Here is a 25,161-nt window from a genome sequence, read left to right as displayed (position 1 = left end):
ATAGGCAGACTTACGGAATACTTCATTTTTATTCTCAGCCAAAATCTCAGTGTGGTATCCGAAAAGTGTTCTGATTAGATACTTCAACCAATGTTATCCATGTATCTCAGAACGTGAAAATGACCTAAGAATGTCAAAACTTTGTTCTCTGCTTATCAATAAAAGTGTTAATACCCATATTACTTGCTCTGAGATACATTTTTATTTCAAGTAGGTTTCTCGTCATCAACCAAATAGTTTTACGTCATGTAAAGAAAGTCGACTTCTACAGGTTCGTGTAACACCTGTTTGAACAGACTTACACGCTACCTTGTAGCATGTGTTTCCCACCTAGAAACATCTGGTAAGCTGCAACTGCATAAGAAGATTGTATGAACATACTTAATTATATATTCTATGTTAGTCGTGAAAGTGTGTTTGTTTTCGAATTTCACGCAACGCTGCACGAGGGCTATCTGCGCTAGCCGTCCCTAATTTAGCACTGTAAGACTAGAGAGAAGGCAACTACTCATCACCACTCACCGCCAACTCTTTTACCAACGAATAATGGAATTTACAAATCACATCATAACGCCCCCACAGCTGAAAGGGCGAGCATGTTTGGTGTGACGGGGATTCGAACCTTCGACCCTCAGATTATGAGTCGAGCGCCATGTGGAAGTAACTTTTAATAATTTAAAGTACCACAAAATTACAAGTGAATGATAAACGTGATAAACTTCATTTTTTAAAACATAAATATACGTATTCAGGTTTAATTCTTTGTAATTTTACTAAATTAAGTCAGATGGGAGTGTTTAAGGATATGACAGATATTCAAGTGGGCACGATACTTTACCTTCTGAAGCTGTAATATTAATTGAAAAGATTATGAAATTAAGAAATTATATTCTTTAAAATTCGACAAAAGTCAACGCAATTTCTAGTGAGTGTCACGATTCCATACTTTTATAAATAATGTAGTAAAATTATTTGTGGTAATCCTTATGTTTACATAAGCGTAACAAGATTCTAATGGTTAGGTTGCTATGGGCAGGCTCGAGTCTTGGTCACAAGTTGTCCTTGAACCAAACCTCTTTACCTTAATTGTATAACGAGTACCAGTTAATAGCTGGGTGTCATTTTGGATTGGCATCCAATCCAGATAGACCATGTTACTATAATCATTCACTTGTTTCTATAGAAACCAGGGTTTAGTTTCATGGGACTTTCAGAACACTTACTTTATGGAACAAAGTTATCTGTGATAATCCCCCCACTAATCTGTTATTTTTATAAGTTTATTTGATATGCAACTGCAACGTTTTTGCAACTTAGTGGTCAATGCTATGATCCATGCATTAAAAATATTTATTTTGTACTATCTGTGCCTGTTTTACAATAAGATCCAACTTATAATTTTGCTATACAACCTAGAACTCACAAGCTGAATATGAAAAATCCTTACACTTCTATAATATATGATCACTATGTTATTAATCCATAAGGCAAGTCCTGGAAATATTCATGCCGAATGTAGCCTCGTAGAATTAATTAATAATGTATTTAAAGCTTGGCTAATTGTAATCCCCTATCCTCTTCTTCTCACAAAATTGTGATAATAGTTGCAAACATAATCCGACAAAATTAGCTAGAATTTTTCATGCTGTTTAAGTTTGTATATTAGCTCATGTAGCTTTCCAGTGGTACAGCAGCATGTCTGTAGACTTACAACACTAAAAATTGGGTTTTGATACCTGTGGTGGGCAGAGCACAGATAGTCCATTGTGTAGCTTTGTGCTCAACTTCAAATAAATAATACATCACATAGCCTAAAACAATTCAGTGCTATATATGGAAATGTTTTTGTGAGGTAATTAGTTAGTGATTATTTTAAAACCAGTCTATAACTTATGTTTATAAATGTGAATTCTACAATTCCTACGACTTGTTTTAATAATAAAGCTTTGTTTTTACTTATATTTTTAATATCAATTCCAGAACATTTCCCAGTTGTTTCAAAAGTATTAATGCATTTAAAAGACAAGCTAAAGAAATTAACTGTTTAAAAAGCTTTGTCTACTGATAGTTTCCGATGGAAACTACATGAAAAAAAAACACACACACACACACAAAACAGCCATGTAAAATATCTTAAGTACTTTTTATTTAAGATTAATGTCCAGTTTTAAGATACACATTTGACATTACCAACTACACCAAGGTTACTACATTCTCAACCACAATACAGATATCTATAACTAATAACAAAACAAAATACCAGTGCAAGTTTTATAAGACTGTTTAAATAATCCTGAAGGAGAAAACAATTTAACTGTAAAGATATATTCAAGACAATCTGAATGCCTAACTGTATAACATATGTATGAAAAGAATTATATTAATTAATTCATTAAACACATCTAGATTCTCAAATGCTCTATATATTTCTAGTCTGTTGAAATACTGACAATTTCTTTGGTTCTGTAAACTTTGACTCATGTGGTACATAACATAAAAGGTAATTGTCACTACAGAATATATAAAGTTTTTTGTTTTGTTTTTTAAATTGCATAATGGAAGTTCTTTTCACTTTTTTTTAATAGAAAATAAGTCCACAACCTTATAAATGTGTACAATAGAATGAAAATGTAAATTATCTAAAAGTGATCAAAACCAAAATTAACCATAATGATACAAAAGAAAAACCAAAAGAAATCCCAACTTAGCTTTGAAATATATTACACCAACAAGAATAGAAATATACCTTTAATTAGACTTGTCAACAAGGTCACCTACTACCACCTTTCTACAGACAAAAATATTTTATATGAATTTAGATAACTCTTATTTTAAAAATAAAATCTCAAAAGTAAACCACAAATACAAATAAGGGCCTTTGTGAATTTGTGTTAGAATGAAGGTTTGTAATATGTAAAAGAGACACAAAATTCACAAGTCATGCCTAATCATTAGAAGGTAAAGACTTAAAAAACAGCTGTTTATTGTTTGCCAAATCTTCTTCAAAGTCCACTTTTTTTTTTTTTTTTGTTCTTGTTGTTGCAAAAGTTGGGCCTTTGAGAGATTATGAGAAAAGCATGTGTTTCTATTATTTATTTTACAGAAAGCTAACTGGAAGTGAAAACACAGCTTTGTAGAAGTTCTCTAAATACTTGTCCATTTGCAGTTTATATAATTACCTTTTTAGTCTATTCTTGAATATTAAAATTCATACAAAACAATATACATATTAAAAACATAGAAGAATAGCTTCTACACAAGTATTAAAAATACATTTCAATATTATTCGTGGTTTAAAATTGTTACTTCTAAAACAAATACATATAATGAATTTGGCATTATCTATATATATACACACAGCACCATTACTTCAAAAACTTAAACAGTTGTACATACCTTTTATGTCTTATTAAAGGCCTCAACTGCTGTCCTTGCTTTTTTTATTATTGTTATTATTATTATTATGGCTTTTTAAATTTATTGTGTTTTTCTAAAAATATATAAAAACTGCTATTCTGTCAGTTTGCTGTCTCTTATTAAATACTGCATGTGTTATCACTCCATATTAAATACTGCATGTGTTATCACTCCATATTAAATACTGCATGTGTTATCACTCCATATTAAATACTGCATGTGTTAGCACTCCATATTAAATACTGCATGTGTTAGCACTCCATATTAAATACTGCAATGTCTTAGATTTAGCTGTTAATAACTTTTATATAGTCATCTACATTAAAACAAAATTTGTTCAAATTCCCAGGTAAATTTATAGAAAATTTTTAAACATTAATTTTATTTCTCTTATAATAAAATAAATATTGCAATTAAAAAACTTCTGTTTCATAACTCTTTATTAAAAAGGTTCTCTTATCTGGCAAAATATAAAAAGATAAAAGCAATACGAATTTTCATATCATAGTTTTGTTTTAACAAGTATAACTAACCTAAATTGTATACATATAATATACACCTCAGTGTATGTAGGCCTGTATGACTCCTATACTAGCTCTGTTCGTGGGTGTGCATTTCACGAGTTTGGAGACGGCAGTTCTGAAACTATTTTCTGAAAAGTGGGTTCCTTTTCATCAGTGGGTCAGTGAGTATTAAAAGTACTAATTTTGTATCCTAGAAGTGGGTTTACAGAGATAGACTTATATCACCAGACAATTACTTGGGTATAAAAACTACATCTCATAAATTGAGACTGAATAGCCTTTGGGACTAATCCATATGCATGTAAACTATAAACAAAGTATATATATGTTCATGCACTCAAATTCATAGTAATTTTGATAAATGTATAAAAATAGAACAAGCTACACCAACCTTTCTGTATTTTTAATAAAATAAGAGTTTCAATAACCAGACAGAAGACAGGATTTTTCACATAGAGGACCAATAAAACAAAGCCAGAGAAAACATACTATAGAGAAAAAACAAACAAACTATAATTAAATGTGTCATGATATGAGAAATATTCGTGAATGTAAGACACAAAGTTGTCGGGATACACAATCTATTACACTTCTGTTTGAACCACAAAACAGAAATCAGTTCCATTATAAAATCATTTATACTATTATTTTAAAAACAAATGTTCAATAGATTTTCTAATTTTGATACTCTATTCAATATCAAATCTTTATAAACATAGTACTGCACATTTCTCAATGACTAGAAATATTACATAATAAATCTTCAGATCTAGATATGCTACCTAGAACAATTCAACTAGGTCACCTAATAACCAATTTTTAAATGCTAAAAATCTTAACAGAAAGACATCCAACTTTTGGACCTGTACTTTCAGAAATAATTCTGCATTTATAAAGACAATGAATAAATTTTTTTAAAAAATCATATATATATATATAAAGATAAATCAAAAAAAAAATTTAGGTATATTCCAAAAATCTTTGCATTTACTGCTGTAGTTAAGTCAAGATTCAGAAACTGCTCATGTAATAAAAAAAATTAAACCATAAAGAACAAAATGGACAAAACTAGACATCTATTTTCTGCTCAAGACAGAAATATAATTATTTTCTAAACTCTCCTAGTCTGGGTTACGTTTACATTGCTTACATACATACTAAAGCATTTCTTCATGGAACCTTAAATGATCACGACTTTTCACAAGTGTGAGAAAGGGCCTGTGCATTTTCATTAAGCTCAAAATTACTTATTTCATTATTCACATTTTGTGTTGTGCAGAATGAAAAGTCTTTCTTTTTATTTCTTTTTTTATATATTTCACAACTTCCCATCACAAGTAATATGACGGACAAGACAAGAGAAGTACTTGTAGCCCCAGCTATGAAGTTATCTTTATATGATAAGTAGTTGAAAGTTTTTCCTTGCACACATTCACTCAGATGAATTTTCTCATTGTATACCGAGACACAAACATTATAGGATGTATTTGGGCTGAGATTCCACACTACAAACTTCGTGGTATGCTCTGGCAATTCTTCGAACATAACTAAATCTTCTATCTTTTCTTTTGGAATGGTTTCATTTGCTATTTTATTGTGTGTAACATTAACTGTTATGTTATGCATGTTTTGAATATATAAAATAAACTCAAAGGAATCGGGCAAACGATACATCAGTCGTAAGCCAATGGAAGGTTCTTTAAAAGTGGCATTTCTTGCAGTTGTGTTTACTGCTGTTCTTGTAATTTCTTCACACACCACACTGCCAGCAATCCAGATGAAAAATGTTATTACCCAGTTTGACAGCATTATGTTGTCAAATACCTGTTTCAAAGTGAATAAAATATTACAAATTATTCATAAATGTAAGAAAGGATCAAATATACACATATTTACTAAAACAGATAAGTCACCAAATGAAATAGACTTAGGACACTTCATAAACACTATTAATATCTGTTTCAAGAACTGATTTTCCATGTGTATTATGTGTATAGCTAATAAAAGCCAAGCCAAACACTCAAAGGATTTTCATATACTCAGAATAGGTTATGAACAAAACAAGCAAGATGTACACTTTTCCTTGATAGCATATTTTGATTTTTTAAAATGATATGATGTTCTTCATAAGGAGTATTCAGGACTACATTCCTAAGTGGTTTATTTTAGAGAAGCACAGTGGTTCTGAGTGGATAGGTATAAGAAAAAGGAAAGTGTTCCTCGAGGTGTATGTTAACACTATTTAAATGTTAATTATTATGATACAACCATCTTTTGTACCCAATTTGCTGCTGATACTATGAATAATGTCATTTATGATGGAGGAATTCATAAATTTAGTTAGCACTCTTGTATTTGAAATATACATTTTATTACCAAGATGTGCATTGTAATGTAATTCGGAAAGAAAAAAAACAAACATTTTTTTTTATTTTTTTGAATGAGAGAACCCAAAATGTGTTAAATAGTCATTTTCTATTTTTCCATTTATATTCATTTATTATAATTTTTAGCAGGAAGTATACTGGTGTTCCTACAGAGAGAGAGAGAGAGAAAAAAAAGTTAGATGCCACTTGTTTCTCAAGTGTTTGGTTTAAAAGAACAAACAAACAAATAATGGGAAAACAAAATTTTACTGACCTACCACTTTTAAGAAAATCATTCACTTTCCTCTTGAACTCAAGCAATTATAGTAAAGGTGCTAGCCTGAACTACAGCCAACGGTAACTTCTTCCATAAGTCAATCACTGTTAGAAAAAAACAAACTTAACTGAAGCAAAAACCTGTATCCTCTTGTTTTGTTATCTTTAGAATATATCACAATAAAATCAGAAGCATTTTTCTTATTAAAACGTGGGGATAATCTCGAAGATTTCAACAGGATCATCTCTTAAGGAAAGAGATGTAAATGATGGTGAAATTAAAATTTCTGAACCTTGTCCAGTAAGTCAATATCATTTGTCAGATGAGAATACCAAAAATGTTCACAGTATTACAAGTGAAGCTTAACTACTAAATTCTAGATATTATCACTATAAATATACTCCCTAAAATACTAAGTTTCACTCCTGACAACCAAGCACTGCTTTAAGGTTTTGCCTGACTTATTCACTACTCTACCAAGACCCTTTCCTTCAGTCACACTATTGAGCAAGTTTTCATCTATATAATAATATATATGAAATTATTCATAACTCAAATACTTTACTTGTACATGTTATATTTAAATGCTAATTACCAGTTGATTAAAGTCATTCTATAGTGTATCATTACAGCTAGAAATACCCAAGGGTTTACAGCCATGAGCAAACTTACCATTCAATGTAAATAAGATAAAACAAAGGTACAAACACTGACCCCTTAGGCATTCCACTAATAATATGAAATGAGTATGACTGGACTTCAGTAGTAACTATGTTTGTGTATTGTTAAACTTGCAATGAGCTGGCTGTGCTTTGCCTACCATGAGCAGTGTCACTCAGTTTTAAGTACTACAAGTTACAGAATCACTGCTGACACACTAGTCAGTAAATACCTTTTCTTTTTTCACACTTAATGATTAGAAAATCCAATTAACTAGTTTTTCTACACCTTCTATTTGATTTTGTTAGCACCTTGTAAGCTTTTAGAAAATTTAATTTTAACATGTTTACACTACTTCCATTGTCCAAATAACAAAAATCTTTTAGTGAATCCAAGATGCCTTTACTTTCTGATACCTTATTTCATTAATTAGTTTTCTAAAGTCTTATAAATAGAACATTTAAGTTTTCCCACTGCAGAAGATTAGCTGACTTTTAATTTCCACAATCCAGGAAACTTCCTCTCATCTCTTTAAATACAAGACTAACATTAGCAACTCTCCAATATCAAAACTTCTGCACTGTCTACAGACCTTTCAAAAATCAGAGAAACTTACACAGTCTTCACCAAAACAACTTGCTATCAGTATAGTAATAATCTTGAATTCTGCTGAATAACTCACAAAACAACACCATCTAAATTTCTATTCCTAAACTTCTGAAGAATTTTTTTTTAATATATACTTTTTAAACAACCTTTCTGGCAATTCTTAGCATTATTCTTTCCTATAATGAACTACAATCTATAAAATAATATTCCTTATTACCAATAACTGTTAACACTCTCTACTATGGTCCTAGTATTTTTTATACTTACTTTTACCACTACTATTTATAAAATAACATTATACTTATGAGATCACCATATTGCAACCAAAGGTTTAAATGTAGTGTCTACTGATTCCTGAACATGTATTTAGATTAGTTTTTTATTATGTTTACCTTTCTAAACCCAGCACTCTCATTCTGTTGTTCTTCCCCCAGAACAACTTTTACTATTTACCCTAAATCCATCATATTTTAGTTTCGCCCTTAATAAAAAAAAAAAAAAACAAGAACTAATACTCACTAACAGCAGAACTAATACTACTCAGTAGTAGTACTGATTATAGGTCACTAACAATTATTGAATATTAAAATAAATTATTACCAGAAGTTTTAGCTAGATAAGAAAGAAATTTTATTTATAGTAACAGTTAATTTTTGTGGTTATATAGTAACTACAACAAATACATTATTTTATCAAATTAGGACGCACTAGCAATTTATTTAGTAACGAGTGGTGTATTAGTATTAATATTACGAGCACGTGATTTTGAATTTCAAAAAGACTAAGAGAGACATAATTAATGTCAATAACAACAAAAACATACTATATTTGCTTACTTCAAATTCAGAGTAAGTTAAGAAACAGCTGGACAGAAGACTGCGCTATTACTACTACTTATATTTAAATTATAAAAGAATTACGCTTGATAATAATATCGTAACCTTAAGATTAGTCGTACCAGTAAATTTTTGAACAAATCCTAGATACCAAAGATATCCCCTTACACGATACACAAGTCTTGTATTTCTAGTCCTATATACAGATATGTACATCTACGGTATATTCGTAGGTCACCAAGATCAATATGTACTAAATTAGCGCCATCTTGTAGCTATCAGTAGTTTTGGTGACAAATTTAATCAATGTTGTAGTTGAAAACGTAAGCTACCTTATTTGTATTTGTGAAATAATAATAAAATTTGGATTAAATTAAAAATAAAATAGAAATTAAATGATTCAAAAGAAAAGATCACAATGTATGAGCAGTTAAAGTGTTAAATATGAGAAGCAACGTAAAAGTAAATAGACATATCACTAAAAATATTATTATATACAGACAAATGTGACACAACTGGAGCATTGATCACTTCAACATAGTGACCTTTTGGCGCATTCAGCGAAGTCCAGTATCGTACCTGGTGTATTATGGGATATTAAGGCTAAGGTTCTTCTAAATCTCCATGATAAAAAGTTGCACAGAGGCTGTTCTGATACACTTCAATTGAAATTATTGTTGTTTGGAATTTCGCACAAAGCTACTCGAGGGCTATCTGTGCTAGCCGTCCCTAATTTAGCAGTGTAAGACTAGAGGGAAGGCAGCTAGTCATCACCACCCACCGCCAACTCTTGGGCTACTCTTTACCAACGAATAGTGGGATTGACCGTCACATTATAACGCCCCACGGCTGAGAGCATGTTTATGCGACTCGGGCGCGAACCCGCGACCCTCGGATTACGAAGCGCACACCTTAACGCGCTAGGCCATGCCAGGCCCCAATTGAAATTAAAGAAATGCAAGACTATCCTAAACCTACAACTAAAAGTATTTATAATTCACTTGTCTCTGAACTAAAGAAAGTGTTTGTTTGTTCTGAATTTTCACGCAAAGCTACACGAAGGCTATCTGCGCTAGCTGTTCCTAATTTAGCAGGCGTGAGACTAGAGGGAAGACTGCAAGTCACCGCCAGCTCTTCGACTACTATTTCATCAACAAATAGTGGGATTGACCGTTAATTTATAATACCCCCACGGTTGAAAGGGCAAGCATGTTTGATATGATGGAGATTTGAATCCATGACCCTCATATTACAAGTCGAGTGCCATAACACCTGGCGATGCCTTGTCTGAACAAAAAATATTATGTCCATTACAAACATCTCGAAATAAACTGGTTAGTATGAAACGAGAAATTGATGAATGCCATTGTAATTTGTAAATAATTTCTACTTATCTGACTGTAACCAAACTTTCTGTATCAAAAATAGTTTGTTCGTATTTTAAGGAAAATATACACAATAAAATATTTATGCTTTGTCAACCACAAAAGCTGCAAGTCCATAAATTTGCCACTCACCCACGAGAATAACAGAAACACAGATTATAACTAAACTTGGAAAAAGAGTAACTCTTTATTACTTAAAGTTAGAAATAAGTATTACATTCAAGTTGTTTCTAAAGGATTTACTTAATCGTAAATTATAAAATAATAATAATTCAAAGACTTACTAATTTCAAAGTTATTTTAGCCACTAAAGAAAACTTATATTTTAATAGCTCTATAATATAAGCGAATAAGGTTTTTATTACAGATTGTTAAATATTGTTTAATTTGGGAGATTATTCTATTTTATAACACCATATATGGCGTGTACTACCTGGGCTGGATGTTTTTTTTTATTTAAAGCATAGCTACGTTCGGCTATCTGCAATGCCCGCGACTAAGGATGAATGCCAAAACTTAGGTCTATAGACTATCCATTGTCCCACCATAGGACTAATAGTTGGGAGGCGGTCCTAAGATGAGAAATTTAATTTATCTTATTTTAGTAAGTATGCCCAATTGCATTGTCGGCCCAGTGGAATGTATGCAGCTTTGTGTTTAATTATAAAGATAGGCATTTCATTGTCTAAAAAATTAAAATCTAAAAAGTTTGCTTTGTTTGTTTGTTTTTTAATTTCGCGCAAAGCTACTCGAGGGCTATCTGCGCTAGCCGTCCCTAATTTAGCAGTGTAAGACTAGAGGGAAGACAGCTAGTCAGCACCACCCACTACCAACTCTTATACCAATGAATAGTGGGATTGACCGTAACATTATAACACCCCCACGGCTGAAAAGGCGGGCATGTTTGGTGCAACGGGGATTCGAAAGCTACACAAAGGACTACATATCCACAAAAGTTCATAATTTTGAACTGATAAATTAGAGGGAAGACCTCTGGTCAATAGGACCTTCCCTTAACTCTTGTTTGACCGTCAAGATGGATTCGATTGTCACTCTTTGAATAATATTTCGAATACTGGCGCAAAACTACACAATAATCACCTACGTTACCAGAACGTAATTCTTACTTGATACATTTCAGGAGTGCAGAAAGATCCACCATTAGAGGTCTCTGCCTCCATCCGAGATATCACGATTTAGTCTTTCAGATTTTAAAATTTTCTACAATGCGAGTCTAACCCATACAGGGATGTTAACATTTTTGCCTACTCCCCCTTCCCAATAACAAATCGTAGAAACTACATTGGATGACACTTAAGCTGGTCAAATGGCATCCATTGCTGTCCCATTTGATTGCTTTATAATAATACATCACATAAATTCGAAAAAAAAGGGAACGTAATTTTGAAATTCGCTGCACCCCACCGCTCAAAACATTAGAAAATATCTAATTTGCAGTCCCACCTGTTCCCAGGTCCGCAATTCTCGTGAAACAGATGTACTTTTATGACCTTTGAAAATCACTGAACTTTTTAATCTCGTCAAAATAAAAAAAAAAAAACCATTTCGGCATTTATATATCGCGTGCCTATTTTTTTCATATCCAAGTCATTTTTCTTTTTAAATAAAAGTGCATGAGCAATTTACCACAGATGGAAACCTTTCTCTTCTAACAGTCATACTTGTGGGTGGTTTTCGTCTTGGGTCATGCATGTTACTTTCTCGAAACGTTTACTCATCACGAAAACTCTCGCCAATTTGAATAGAAAACATATAGGGCAGATTTTTTTTCAATGTTAGCATTGTTCTAGTAATAACTTACTCAAATAACAATATAACACATACAGTGAATATACGTGCTTGTCAAATCTGTGTTGTAAACTTACCACAAGTGTAAATCTTGATTACTTTACACTGGGATAACTCTCAACCTGTCTGTCCCTTTGTTTACCTGAGAGTTTGTCTTTTTACTACTAAATGTTCCTTTTGGAGTAAAAGGTGAGAAACTGAATTTCAGAGATAATGGTTTCAAAACGTGTCTCATGTTTATTTTTCCATGTTGAAACCTGTTGTTTATGATTAGAGAATAGTACTATAATCTATTAATGTTTACAATTTGTTTCCAACGATCAAGACATTTATATTAATAAATCATACACGTATTTTAAATGTAATCCCTAGACAGTGGGCAATAAGTAAAAAACAATTGTTCATTATAGTATTTTAAATTTCTTACTAAACTTAGTTCCATTAAATATGCTGGAGACAAGGCTTTAGAAAGTTTTGAAGTGCTACATATGGTGTAGGTACGAGTTATAAAATGCTGTATTTATTATTTACTATAAAATGTTTCACTTCACTTAATAAATTCAGTATTGGTATTGTAAATAAACTGGCATACAGATTTTCAAACATGGCAATACCGTTTGGGACTGCCATGATGGACAACCAATATAATAGTGGGATTTAATGTCATTCTTTTAATGCATTACAATCCTTAATAGACGAACATGATTTTAGAACAATGGGAAGCAAATCACAGACTACTTTCTAATTCACAATCCATCGGACAAACCACTAGACCAAGTTCATTTTGCCAAGTCTTTCTAAGCATTTTTTTCTATATTGTGTTTAAGACTTATTGTCTTCAGTGTTGCTTTTATGACTTCACTAACATCAATGTTTATTGTACGTTTTTGCTAATCAGTACAATAACTGAATCAGATAGGCACATTTTAAAAGTGGTTTTATTAAATATTACCCATGGCTTCATTATAGAATGAAAACTTCCCATTAATATCACAAAAGCATGAATAACAAATGTATGGTAGTAACATGTCAAACAACACATACTATGGGAATGGCTCAATATTCTGTTTGTTTTTGAATTCCACACAAAGCTACTTGAGGGCTATCTCTCCTAGCTGTCCCTAATTTAGCAGTGTAAGACTAGAGGGAAGGCAGCTAGTCATCACCACCCACCTCCAACTCTTGGGCTACTCTTTTACCAACAAATAGTGGGATTAACTGTCACATTATAACGCCCCCACGGCTAAAAAGGCGAGCATGTTTGGCTCGATGGGGATGCAAACCTGTGACCCTCAGATTACAAGTCGCACGCCTCAACACGCTTGGCCATGCCGGGCCCTCAATATTATGAGACATGCAGTTTGTTCTTGGGCAAAGATCCTGCCATAACAGGATTCATATATGATCATAAATAGTCACACTATTTTAAGTGCATGAAAGAATACAAATAATGTCAATCCCAACATTATTTTCTCTTAAAACATTCAACTGTATTTAAAACTGATAAATCAATGTTATCTTTATTTTATCAGCACATTATAAATAAGAGCTTTTCTGTATAGTAGGACTACACAAAAATCAAAACAAGCAACAGTTTTAGGAACCAAATCTCTGTATCAATAAAACAATCTCAAACTTTAATAATGAATTTAGAAAAGTAAACATTAAAAAAATCAGAACACTTGGTTTTATTCATTTTTAATATATATTTTTTCACTGAATTTTAAGTTCCAGTAATAATTATTTTGAAACAAATTACTAATGTTTTGTTTCTAATTTTGAATTTGTTAATTCAAAGTTAACAAATCTCTTATTTATAAAAATATTCTATACAATCTTATGATCCTCATCTAATTAATCAACACATAAAATGCATAACTGGATGCACCACAATCTTAGGTCAGTATTTTTGTTATTACAATGGTTAAATACAATTAATAATAAACTATGCCTGTTTAACATACAAGTTTAAAATCATTATTTAATAAATATGAAAAACAAGTCCCACAAACTTCAATAAGTCTGATGTAAAAAACAACAAGTATTAATAAACTTTGTGGATTGTACGGTTGCAAATACACTATCATTCAGAATATCAAAATTGTTCCAATATGATTAAAAGCAGGTATTAAAAATAATTATGTTACTACATCTCAGTATGGTTTTTCTTTATACATTGTATTCAGTATTTTGTACACAGATTACCTTAAATATGTTAGTTACCCATTATCTTGAAAAATAATTCAGAGATGATGAATATTTTAGTATATACATAAGAAATCTAGTACAAACTATATTAATACCATTAAATCAGGTCAGAAAGAAAAAAATATTGAAATGTTGTAGTATTATTTGTTTCTTATGAAAAGCAAGTTGAAACTTTTAAACAATTCTGACCTAACTATCTTGTAACAGTTAAATGTTTATTTCAACACATGTACTCAGTGGCTGAAGTTTAATAAACTTTGAATGTTTTACATAAATGTTGTTTTTCATTCAGTTTAGTTTCAACAAAATTATTATTAAAAAAAATAGGGTGATTTTAAATTGCTTTTCACATTTTATACTAAAATATTCTTTGAGAAAATATACCACGGAACTAAAAAACTAATGAAAATATGACGCAATAACAAGATTAATTCTAAAGTTCAGTTGTTTCAAGACCACAGATAAATAATTATTTAACAGAATGTTCAACGTAAAATAAGGGGGGAAAAGCAAAACCACCAATTTCATCTTGGTCTCTGTTACGTGATCACAAATAGTATCATTTACACAGCATTCATTGAGGTTAACACTCCTGGATACAAACATGTGCAATTTAATTTACGAGCAATGACTACAGCATTATATATGAACTAGCTGGCCACAACATATATGCTGGTTGTAAATGTCCGTGAAACATACCAAATTCATACAAGTTGTAATATTGCAGTTAAGTCCTAATTATCTTTAAAAAGTATCCATAAGATACTTTACTAAAAACAAGGGACTCATGACTAAAATAATCTGCAGGTATTATTCTCAGTTCTATTACTGTAAAACTCAAGAATAGAATCTGATGATTAATTGGTTAACAATGTTTTACCCATCTGAAGTATCAATATGCTTAACAAAAAAGTGTCAGTTTCAAACAGTTGTTGCATACACAAATACATTTTTAACCACCAACTAATGTGTAGATAAAACTGGTTTTTAGCATTGTTACAGAATATCAGTCCAGAAAGAAAACATTGACAATACAACTTGGATGACCACATTCAATATTAACTAGTTTTAAGCCACAAAACAAGCACATTTTAATGTTATTTTTTGTACTAAGTACAATACCCCATGATAAGACATACATTTACTTGCTGATGAATAAACATATCCTTCAACATTAAAACTGGTCGGTTGCTTATCAGAACAAGAAGGAAGAATAATTTTTAAATGCAAGCTTTTTTTAGGTGTTTTTGTTACAAAATCAAACAAGTCAAAATATTTCCATTACTGTATCAATACTTAGGAAGTTACAAAATGACTATCTGTATTCAGTACTTAAATTTTGAGCTGATAGATTAGAGGAAAAACAGGTCATCACCAGTACACAGTCATGGTATACTTTAATCAAACAGTGAAATATGACTTCCTTATAGTAAAACTTGTAGCTCCAAAGTGTAGATGATGTCTCCATGACAATGGAACATGAAATATTTATCAATAGATTCACAGTCTGGAATATAACCATTAGATCATGTTTACAACACTTGTGAAACTGCTGTGTGATGTATTCTGGTCCAAACTACACAACTTTAGAAACTCAAAAAAACATTCATCTTTACTATGACTACAATTATGACAGAATATTTTCAGTTATTTACTCTACTGTTTATTTTCTAAGCTGAATTATGACAAAATATTCCAAATCAATCTTTTACTTCCAGCAAATTGTTTTACCACTAGATGCAATAAATTAGAACATTTTTACCATGTGTCAGACATTTTCTTCTACTTAAAAACAAATGGTCCCAGCAAAAATGTATTAATAATTAAACATTTCCATCAAAACAATGCACTCAACTTGTTCAGATAAAGCTGCTGTGATGTATCTTTCAGTATCATAATAGGCAGTGCTAAAGATATTTTATGATGACCCAAACAAATCATTCAAATTCTATAAATATACAGAAAATGGTATCAAGGAATACTATTAGTAATCATTTTATAGATAATACAAGTTTATTATATATTAAATATTTGCTACTTTGTTATTTGATGCAAATAAAAAACAAAATTGTAAATAGCTGTTCCATGGTGACAGAAAAGTTGTGAAAGTTAAATAAAACAATAAAACACAAATGATTTTTAATACAAACTTTAAACCTGAAAATGTTTGTACTATTTCATCTACATATTTTATAAATGTTACTATAAGTTCTCTTCAAAATATACTCGCTTTCAAGATTGGGATGACGTTTTCTTCTTACATGCATTAACTGAACCAAAATAATGTGAATTGGATGAACAATTCAGGGATCTTCGTGACAACAACAAAGTTAGTGCTATAACGGAATTAACTTCACATACCATATACAAGTTAAATTACTGATAATTATACTAAGTTATATCTTAATACCATACCAATACTATCATGTTATATTGCAAATTTGAAAAAATCACAGCTGTTAGTGGTTTAACTACAGCAAGGAAGGTGATTGTCTTCCTGTTCAGAATTTCAGATTATTCAGAAGTTTCAACATCTGAAAATTTATGTTATGTGAAATATTTAATGACTTAAACCAGCATTATTATACCTTCTATTTTTTTATGTAACAAACCTCATAATAGCATTATGTTATTATTATAATATAAAAGCTGTATCATATTTCTAGATTAATCCATTCAAAGTGTGCACTTAGCATGACATTTTGGAAATGTAAATCCATCCTTGAAGCCACAGCAGGATGTACAATGAGTGAAACACTTATAGCTTCATTCTTGTGCAGTATAATCTGTTCCACATGTCACAAGCTCCATGTACTTGATTATAATCTGTTTACTAGATGCATCAAACATTATAATATAGATCTAGGACATTGTTTCAAGATTAAGGTGAAGAAACCTTGTGCAACAAAACCCTATTGTGTTGTTAAATATTGGAAAAACATCTGTTCAAGCTGCTCAACATACTTCCAAAACCTAAACGTTAGAAGTTCGAATGTCTGCTATTTGGGAAAGTTGTTGACAGTGGTTATACACAAAAACTTAGCCTAATTTATCATCAAGATATGGTGAAAGCTAACTGGCCTGTTTGGTACAAGGTTACTTGTGTGCCAAGTAAAACATATGAGGTTATTATTATATAAAGTACACTATATAGTCGTAATGACTATTATCTTGAATGACCTCCAATCTATAATGTTACCAGGAAGATCAACACATCTACTATGGATTTTTAAATAAGAAAGGATTTGAAGGTGAACATAATGCACAACAGTTTATTTATTTAATTCATTTTCTGTAGGCTCATTCATGTACAAGATTGTTGTGTGTTTAAAAGTACACCTGGCCATGACCTGTCTAACAGCTCTATATCACTCGTGTTTGAAGAACTTGGATTATACACACACAGTTTTTAATATTTTCAGATACATCAAACCTAAAAGACCCAACTGGGCAAGACAAAGTTACTACCTCTTATAAATCACACTAAGTCCTACCTATCTAATCCTGCTAACATAATTGGCAAACTTCTGGTATTGGAGTTAATTCCAGAGTTACTGGAAATGACTGACCAGGAAGGTAATTTCATTCATCACATGTCTACCTAATAATCAAGCATGACTGGTTGATGTATTCTGATAACAATGTAGTCTTCTTTTCTTTATATTATGGTTGCTACTGTAGGTATCAACCAACGTAGTGTGATATAACTAGTATAAAAGGTGTGCAAGATGTCACACATCACATTGTTAACAGATGTTCAATTAACTGGGAGCAGCTCAGTGCCTATTTACAAACTGTTTAAAATAGACTGATTTTAAATGCATCACTGACATAATTGTTCTTTTCACAACAGAATCTAGTCTTTCGTGGATACAGAATATATTTGGTTGAGAAACTGTTTTGTGAACCAGGGCTATTTTGTTAGAATTGTGTAAAGTACTGGGATCATGTGATGGCACAAAACAAGAAGAGGTTCTGTACAAGTCCAGAAATACAGAATGAGTTGATAAAATGTACGTCAAACCAAGTTCGGAACTCCATTTTGAAGAAAGTGCTGGAAGCAATGTATTATGCTTTAAAGTACTGGTATCATGTGATGACACAAAACAAGAAGAGGTTCTATACAAGTCCAGAAATACAGAATGAGTTGATAAAATGCACATCAAACCAAGTTCGGAACTCCATTTTGAAGAAAGTGATGGAAGCAATGTATTATGCTTTAAAGCAGACAAAACAAGAGCTTTCTCATTTGGAACACTTATCAATTTCAAAGTGCTTTGAGAACAAGGACTGTCAAGTAAAGAAAGCATTTATTATGTTCAGTGAAGTGCCATCAATGACCACAGAAAACATATACAACATCATAATTAAACAACTCCAAGACAGGGATACTCCAGTGCAACTTTGCTATGAACAATGTTATGATAGTTGTAGCTATGCCACTGATACAGCATTGTATCAAATCACCCACCCAAATATTTCAATGGGTGAAGAGTATGGAATATTAAACCCATGTATTACATTACATTAACAGATACGTAACTTACAAAATACTAGGAAGGAAATACTAGTATATGATACAATAAATATTTTTATTTATTCATTTTAATTTTGTATTGAATACTGAAGTCTGTTATTTGTGGTATGATAATTTAATTCTGGTCCTCCAAAAAATAACCACATCTCGACTGATTTGGTGGTGGTTACAGTATTTTATACAGGTTTTAAATTCAGTTTTCGGTCAGTCAGTTGATTGACTTTCCAACACTGTTTAAATTACGTATATAAAAATTCTTTACAAACATTAACAAGTTCACTGATACACAAAAAATAACATTTAAAGAATGTAGCTGGTTAAATAGTAACAGTACAATAAATATGTTGTAATCAGCATGCACATTATTTTACATGATAAATTAGACATGACTGAGTGCACCATATAAAATAAAAGAACTAGTACCACTAACGTCACCACCGTATTTGGTCTTTATATTGGTCGTGCACACTCCATCGTTTCAATGTCTCATAGCCTAACACCACAAGAAACGAGAATATACCACTCTGTACTAATCGTGCAGAAAGACCCTTGGTGAAGATTCCAAGTCTTTCCTCTTTCCACAATAGACTGGAAGTTCCTAGGAAAGAGTCCATTCGTTGAACCTAAGGAAATTAAACAAGGGAGCATTTATAAACTACTGTTGAAACACCAAAGGATATTTATTCAAAAATGTATGTGGAACATACAAGTTTTCCACCAAATACTACAACAAAAAATATAAAAAAAAGGCCCATCCACATCTCCTAAATTAAATTAAACAGAAAATAAAACAAGGGCTTTAGAAAAACTACATGAGTAAATTATAAAAGGTTGAATACAGATTAAGGTCTACTTTGTAGTTGTCACCATTTTTTTTTTATGATACATACTCAACAACAACAAATATAGAGGAGATGTATGGTTTTTTGTCTCCACAGAATTATCAATTTTTAAACTATGCAATAATGCAATTACTAATTTCTTTAATGATTAGAAAATTCTACAACTATTAAAAAAAAACACTGAAAATAGATATTTTAAGCAGATCATTATGTGCTTAGTACAATAACCAGTTCCCGTTAATTTTTCCACATCAAGTCCATTTATAGTTGTTAATTTCAACAACTGCATATTGCTGTTACTAACTAGAAATCTCTGGTATCAACATTGATTGTTATATGAATACAATAAAAACTAGGTTTCTTTATTTACCACACTACTAGAATCAAAACAGTCCTCATCTAAATCATTGTTATAAACCCAGCTAATGTGAAGTATAGCTTACTAACACTTTCATAACACATTTTAAAAACTAAAGTTAACATTTTTGGGGATATGGAAAATTTTCACTAAACATTCATGAAATGTTACAGCATGCTTTAAGAAAAAAAAATCAAAGCCAGGAGTCTTTTATTCAGGTCCCAATGGCACAAGGGAACCTTCTCAACTGATTTATAACTAAGATGCTCAAACTATATGCTCGACCAGACACGAAAATGTGTGCAATAAGTTCTTAACTGCTGGACAAGTTTTCTCTAGGAAGGAGTGCAGAGAACAACAAGAACGACATGGACAAACTTGAAGCTACAAAGAAACGTTTCAAGAACCAAACTTGTTTTACCTGTTATGGAAAACTTGTGTTACACTGATTCATTTTATAAAACTTGTAAAGGCTTCAATAGGTGTGTTTGAGTGTTGGAACAAAGAGGTTAAAACTTATGTAATGGAGGGAACACCTGAAGTTCTGGAGACTTGTACACACTCTTCAGAAAAACATCTAATTAATATCTTGTGAAATGGTTTCCCTGAAAATGTGACATATACCATTAAGGTATTTTAACCTATTTATCGGACAGCTAAGTTAGCTCTGAAGGTCTCCAGTTAGCTTGATTGTTTAGAGTTGTGACATGTTACCTTGATAAATGAACACAGTTACCCTTACCTGTATTCTAGCCCTCACAATATCCAGAGGATTAGTGATAATGCACACACTAATCCCACTTACTGGTCCTGCCATACAGTGAATTAGTACATGGGAGGTTGATGTAGGTAAAAAGGATGCTAGCCACTCTAAAGAAAAGAAGTCAGTGAAGTGTTAAGCATGCATAATGTAGACTATACAAGACTTAGTATGCAACTTTGATATGATGTATTTGATGAAATTCTGATTGTATTTTTACTAGAACTTAACACAAGCTGCATAATTAAAAATATTACTCATTAGTATAGCAAAAGTGCATAAACATATTTTCAGTTACTGATTAAGTGTTTCAAATCATAAATACTTTGGACAAGATGGTATTAAAAAATATTCTGACCTGAGTATAAGGGATAAAACATCCACCAGAGGGCACTAGCAGGAACATATGTACAAACAGAAGCAAAATAGCCACGATAAAAACCTTTCATTCCATCTCTTCTATACAGTTCTTTTATAATTGAAGAAGCCACAGATCCTTTATGTTTGTGATTGAAGTTGATATTGAGTGTGTGCGAAGTTTTTGGGAGTTTGGTAATACTGTTACTTCTCTGCCCTAACATCATCATGTGTTGGGATACCACGTCAAAAGGAGTGATAATTGTCTGTCCAACCAATGAACCACAACCTCCACCAATCAGTCCTTTCAGTCGTTTGTCATCAATATTAGCATATTCTGTCAGAAGATGGCGCACCTTTTCGTACGTTGTAATATAGCCTACGCCAGAAACTATTTGGATGGTATTAATCCAGAACCCTTTATACAGACCATGAAAACCTTCATAACAAAGTATTTTCTTAAATGCATCATACGTCCCTCTGTACATGGCGTGGCGTTTCTGAATCTGAAGACGTGTTTTAATGACAGTAAATGGATACAAAGTGGCACGAAGGAAAAATGAATTGACAAGATTGAGAGAGAAGAATCGACTCTTATCCATCATATGCCATTCAATAGTCAAAATGTGTGAGGGTTCCATTTTGTATTGTTTAAGGGCCATGTTAAAGTTTTTAATTTCAAGACTGAAGTACTCTCTTAATTTTACAGTTAAACAGTCATTGAAGATTATTTTTTCTTTCGTTAGACATTTTTCCAGAATGCATCAGAAACATTACTCTAAACTTTATTTACAGTGCAAATGTTTTTGAGATCATACCTGCGAAAGAGAAAAAGAAATTATGAGTCTTCTTTTACTGAGAAGGACACATGTATTAGAAAAAAACAACAAAAATATGCTAAGAAGAATTTAAAATTTGTGTTAATAGTCATACACTGCCAAATCTTGTAAGTTTTGAATAAGACTTCAAGATAATTTTACAATAATTGACTTGATATAAAACTACATAACTTGATAACAAATATTATGCATGGATATCGTATACATTTCTATCCCTTTTCTCTCAATCCTTTAACAATTAATTTTGATTATTGTACGTGAAAGAACACTTGAATGTTTTACACAATAATTTCATTAATTCTTGTTAAGTTCATGTACTCTAATCTGGTGTCTGTTTTTGGTACATTCTTCCATTTCCTATGATTTTGATTATGTCATCAGGTGCCATTCAGACTCAGGAAATTTCAATCTTGGAAATATTCACCCCCCCATGTTATAATCTCTTAAGTGTCACACAGCTATTTTTAAGAGGATTTCTATATAGTAAAAGACCCCTTACAATATTGCACACATTTAAAAATTTGATTAGTATTTATATTTGAAACCACACATGATATCACACACTAATTTTGAGAACAGATATGTAAATTCATAACAAAACAATTATTCCATAGTAGCTTTGTAGAAGAACAGTATGAGACTACTGCCTCTTCTGTATGGTAATGCAACAAGATGGTGATAACAGTTAATGTACAGTTGCAAATCTTGTTACAAATATAGCATGTAAGGTCTTGTAATGTTCAGTATACAAGTTCACTACAATGAAGATAGTAATAAAGGTTAAATAACTGATTCACAATTTTATTTTACAACAATGACATTCTAATTTGTAAGCAATTAAGACAATGAACAAGATTTATTTTTATCTGTAAATAATTCCCTTTGATTTGGATATTTGCATCCAATATCTTTCTTCAGAGGTTTATTGACCGATTTGGATATTCCAGAAAAATTACAAAAGCTTTGGGAGTAATTCTTTGATTATTAATGGGGAGAACTAAAGTAACTGAATGGCAAATTGTTATTCAGTACTAATTAACTGCCCTGTTCTTTTCTTCTATAACATATTATTCAAATTATGATAACCCAAATGCATTACCTTGCATTTATTATAAGTAAAAGCTCCTATTTATTTGTCCACTACACTAACCAATCTACCTCCTTTTCTAAGATAGTAGCATCCTCAAAGCCAGCAATGACCAAGACTAATATCATTATGTGTCAGCATTATACAAGTGTCCCATTGAGGCAATAATATGCTTGTTTAACTTATGTTAATCCACAAAAAGGATCCTGCAGTACAAAATTCACGCCAGTATTTCATACAAAGGTAGAGAAAAAATACAAAACCAATGTAATATTGTTTCATGTTTTCAAAATTCAAACACCAGGCCTATTTTCTCACCAATTTCCTTCTTTTCTTTTAAATTATTTCAGAAACTGATAAATACGATACAATACGAGAGTCTGAATTTCGATCTAGTTCTCAAGAAATTACCATATAAACCAAGAATATTATTAATTCCATCTTACAATAATATCGCACAGTGAAACTAACACTCAGTAACAGAAACACATCCAGCGTTTTACAAATTAAATTTAAGAATAACGTTTATCGAAATTAAATAATTTTTTAGTTAGACTAAATTACAAATAGAGAAAACCATATAAAAGTATCATTACAAAATAGTATATTTCAAATTCGTCTTACCGGTCGTTCAACAGAATACAGCCTACAACGATACTACGAGTCTATGGTGAGCACAGTTAAACAGTAATATATATATTAGTCGATTGATTTTGGCAGCTATTTCTCTACGAGCTTCTATCTTTAGATTTTTGTCATTAAGAATAAAAATGAAATACAAGTCACAACCTGAACTAGCTCACTTGTTACTTCACATTTTATGTGACATCACTAATACTATTAGATTTAAACATAAATATTTAACTTTCAGTTCTACAATTTGGTATACAATACGACAAAACTTTATGTTTCTAGGCTTAACCTATTTTTCTGCTAATAAAAAATAAGGTTGTATATTTGATAAAGCAGCGTTAATACATGTACTTGACATTACCATTAGTGTCACGGTACCTACACTTACTAGGATTTGGAAATTGCCATAGTATTACGTCAAATCTCGCTATGCAGCAAATCAGTGGCGTGATACAAATTGCCCTCTACTGGAAAGTTCCATTTTCCTAACAATCACGTGCTAAGCTTCCACGAAAAAACAAAACAAGCCGGTTTCGGTGATGTCGAGAAACCCACTTGTTGAGAAATTTATATGCAAAAACGGCTCGTTTGGGTTGAGAAAATATTTTACATAGAAGAGCGAACAACGTTTCGACCTTCTTCGGTCATCGTCAGGTTCACAAAGAAAGAGGTAACTGACCGGAAGCTGACCACATGTTTGGAAGGGGTTGTGTAACTGAGTGTCGGAATGTAGAGGGCGGTGTTCCAAACATCTAACAGCTTCCGGTCAGTTACCTCTTTCTTTGTGAACCTGACGATGACCGAAGAAGGTCGAAACGTTGTTCGCTCTTCTATGTAAAATATTTTCTCAACCCAAACGAGCCGTTTTTGCATATAAATTTAAAAAGCCGGTTTCGGTTTATAACGTGGGGGAAAAAAAATATTTGATGTGTGTTAAGACCACATTTACATAATAAAATGCACCTTGGCCTCCATGGAAAATCGTACCTCGCATTTTAGCATTGGAACTTAACACTGATGCACCAGGGAACAATTCCAAGAGATATTGAAGCTTAAAATACCAAGTAAACAACTTATTTGTTATTATACAAGATTCAGACGATATTGTAGAGCTTTAAATACCTTTGCATGATTTTGAATGTCTTTGAATTACATGGTTCCCGACTGGTTTTTTTTTCTTAGTCATGACAGTTAATGTTCTATTGACGCTATTATGCGTGAAATATGGCCTTTGTGAATAAAATCATAAACCGGGCAAACATTTGGAATATTTTTTTCTCAAAACTTTTAAAGAATCGGGAACAAATTGTCAGTGCGCATAAAAGTCTTTTGAACGAAAAATACGTCAACGTTGCTACATATAAATTAAACAAACCGACATTTGTGGGCGGAAGCAACGTCTCTTCATCATACAATCCCCATATTGTCAATTTTCTGCAGACGAAATTTCTGAAAAACACAAAAAAGTCGAAAACTGTCTCGGTTACTGCTTGGAACCTGCAAGAGGGTATCTATGACGAAATTCCAATTAAGTTAGTTGATATACACATGAATAGTTTACAAAAAACACAGATTGTGCTGTCATACCAAAAAATTGACCAAAAGAGAAAAAATTCCAAAACTGTCTCCATTTCTGTTTGGAACCTGTAAAAAAGTA

At 31.6% G+C, this 25,161-nt stretch overlaps 2 protein-coding genes across 8 annotated transcripts; both read right to left on the bottom strand.

The window, feature by feature from the left end:
- Positions 1-2,119: 2,119 nt before the first annotated feature.
- On the bottom strand, positions 2,120-8,978 carry LOC143231922 (uncharacterized). 6 transcript variants are annotated; one of them, XR_013017289.1, is made up of 3 exons: positions 8,690-8,978; positions 6,582-6,688; positions 2,120-5,765 (listed from the first exon to the last, which is right to left on the bottom strand). XR_013017289.1 is itself a non-coding variant. In XM_076466773.1 (3 exons), the coding sequence occupies exons 2-3, from the start codon at positions 6,601-6,603 to the stop codon at positions 5,130-5,132; spliced, it is 654 nt and encodes a 217-aa protein (XP_076322888.1). In that variant the 5' UTR covers positions 6,604-6,688; positions 8,812-8,970; the 3' UTR covers positions 2,120-5,129. The 6 variants fall into 6 exon arrangements, 3 of the variants coding, with proteins under 3 accessions (XP_076322888.1, XP_076322890.1, XP_076322889.1); XR_013017290.1 differs by having other exon boundaries at positions 8,858-8,976; XR_013017288.1 differs by having other exon boundaries at positions 8,812-8,970.
- Positions 8,979-12,803: 3,825 nt separating this feature from the next.
- Positions 12,804-23,911, bottom strand: LOC143231921 (solute carrier family 25 member 44-like). 2 transcript variants are annotated; one of them, XM_076466771.1, is made up of 4 exons: positions 23,496-23,911; positions 20,947-21,763; positions 20,571-20,698; positions 12,804-19,251 (listed from the first exon to the last, which is right to left on the bottom strand). In XM_076466771.1, the coding sequence occupies exons 2-4, from the start codon at positions 21,605-21,607 to the stop codon at positions 19,060-19,062; spliced, it is 981 nt and encodes a 326-aa protein (XP_076322886.1). In that variant the 5' UTR covers positions 21,608-21,763; positions 23,496-23,911; the 3' UTR covers positions 12,804-19,059. The 2 variants fall into 2 exon arrangements, with proteins under 2 accessions (XP_076322886.1, XP_076322887.1); XM_076466772.1 differs by lacking the exon at positions 20,571-20,698 and having other exon boundaries at positions 23,496-23,907.
- Between the last annotated feature and the right edge of the window lie 1,250 nt (positions 23,912-25,161).

This window comes from Tachypleus tridentatus, chromosome 11 (assembly GCF_004210375.1).
Source record: "Tachypleus tridentatus isolate NWPU-2018 chromosome 11, ASM421037v1, whole genome shotgun sequence".
NCBI lineage: Eukaryota > Metazoa > Arthropoda > Merostomata > Xiphosura > Limulidae > Tachypleus > Tachypleus tridentatus.
This window is presented reverse-complemented; position numbering and strand designations above follow the sequence as displayed.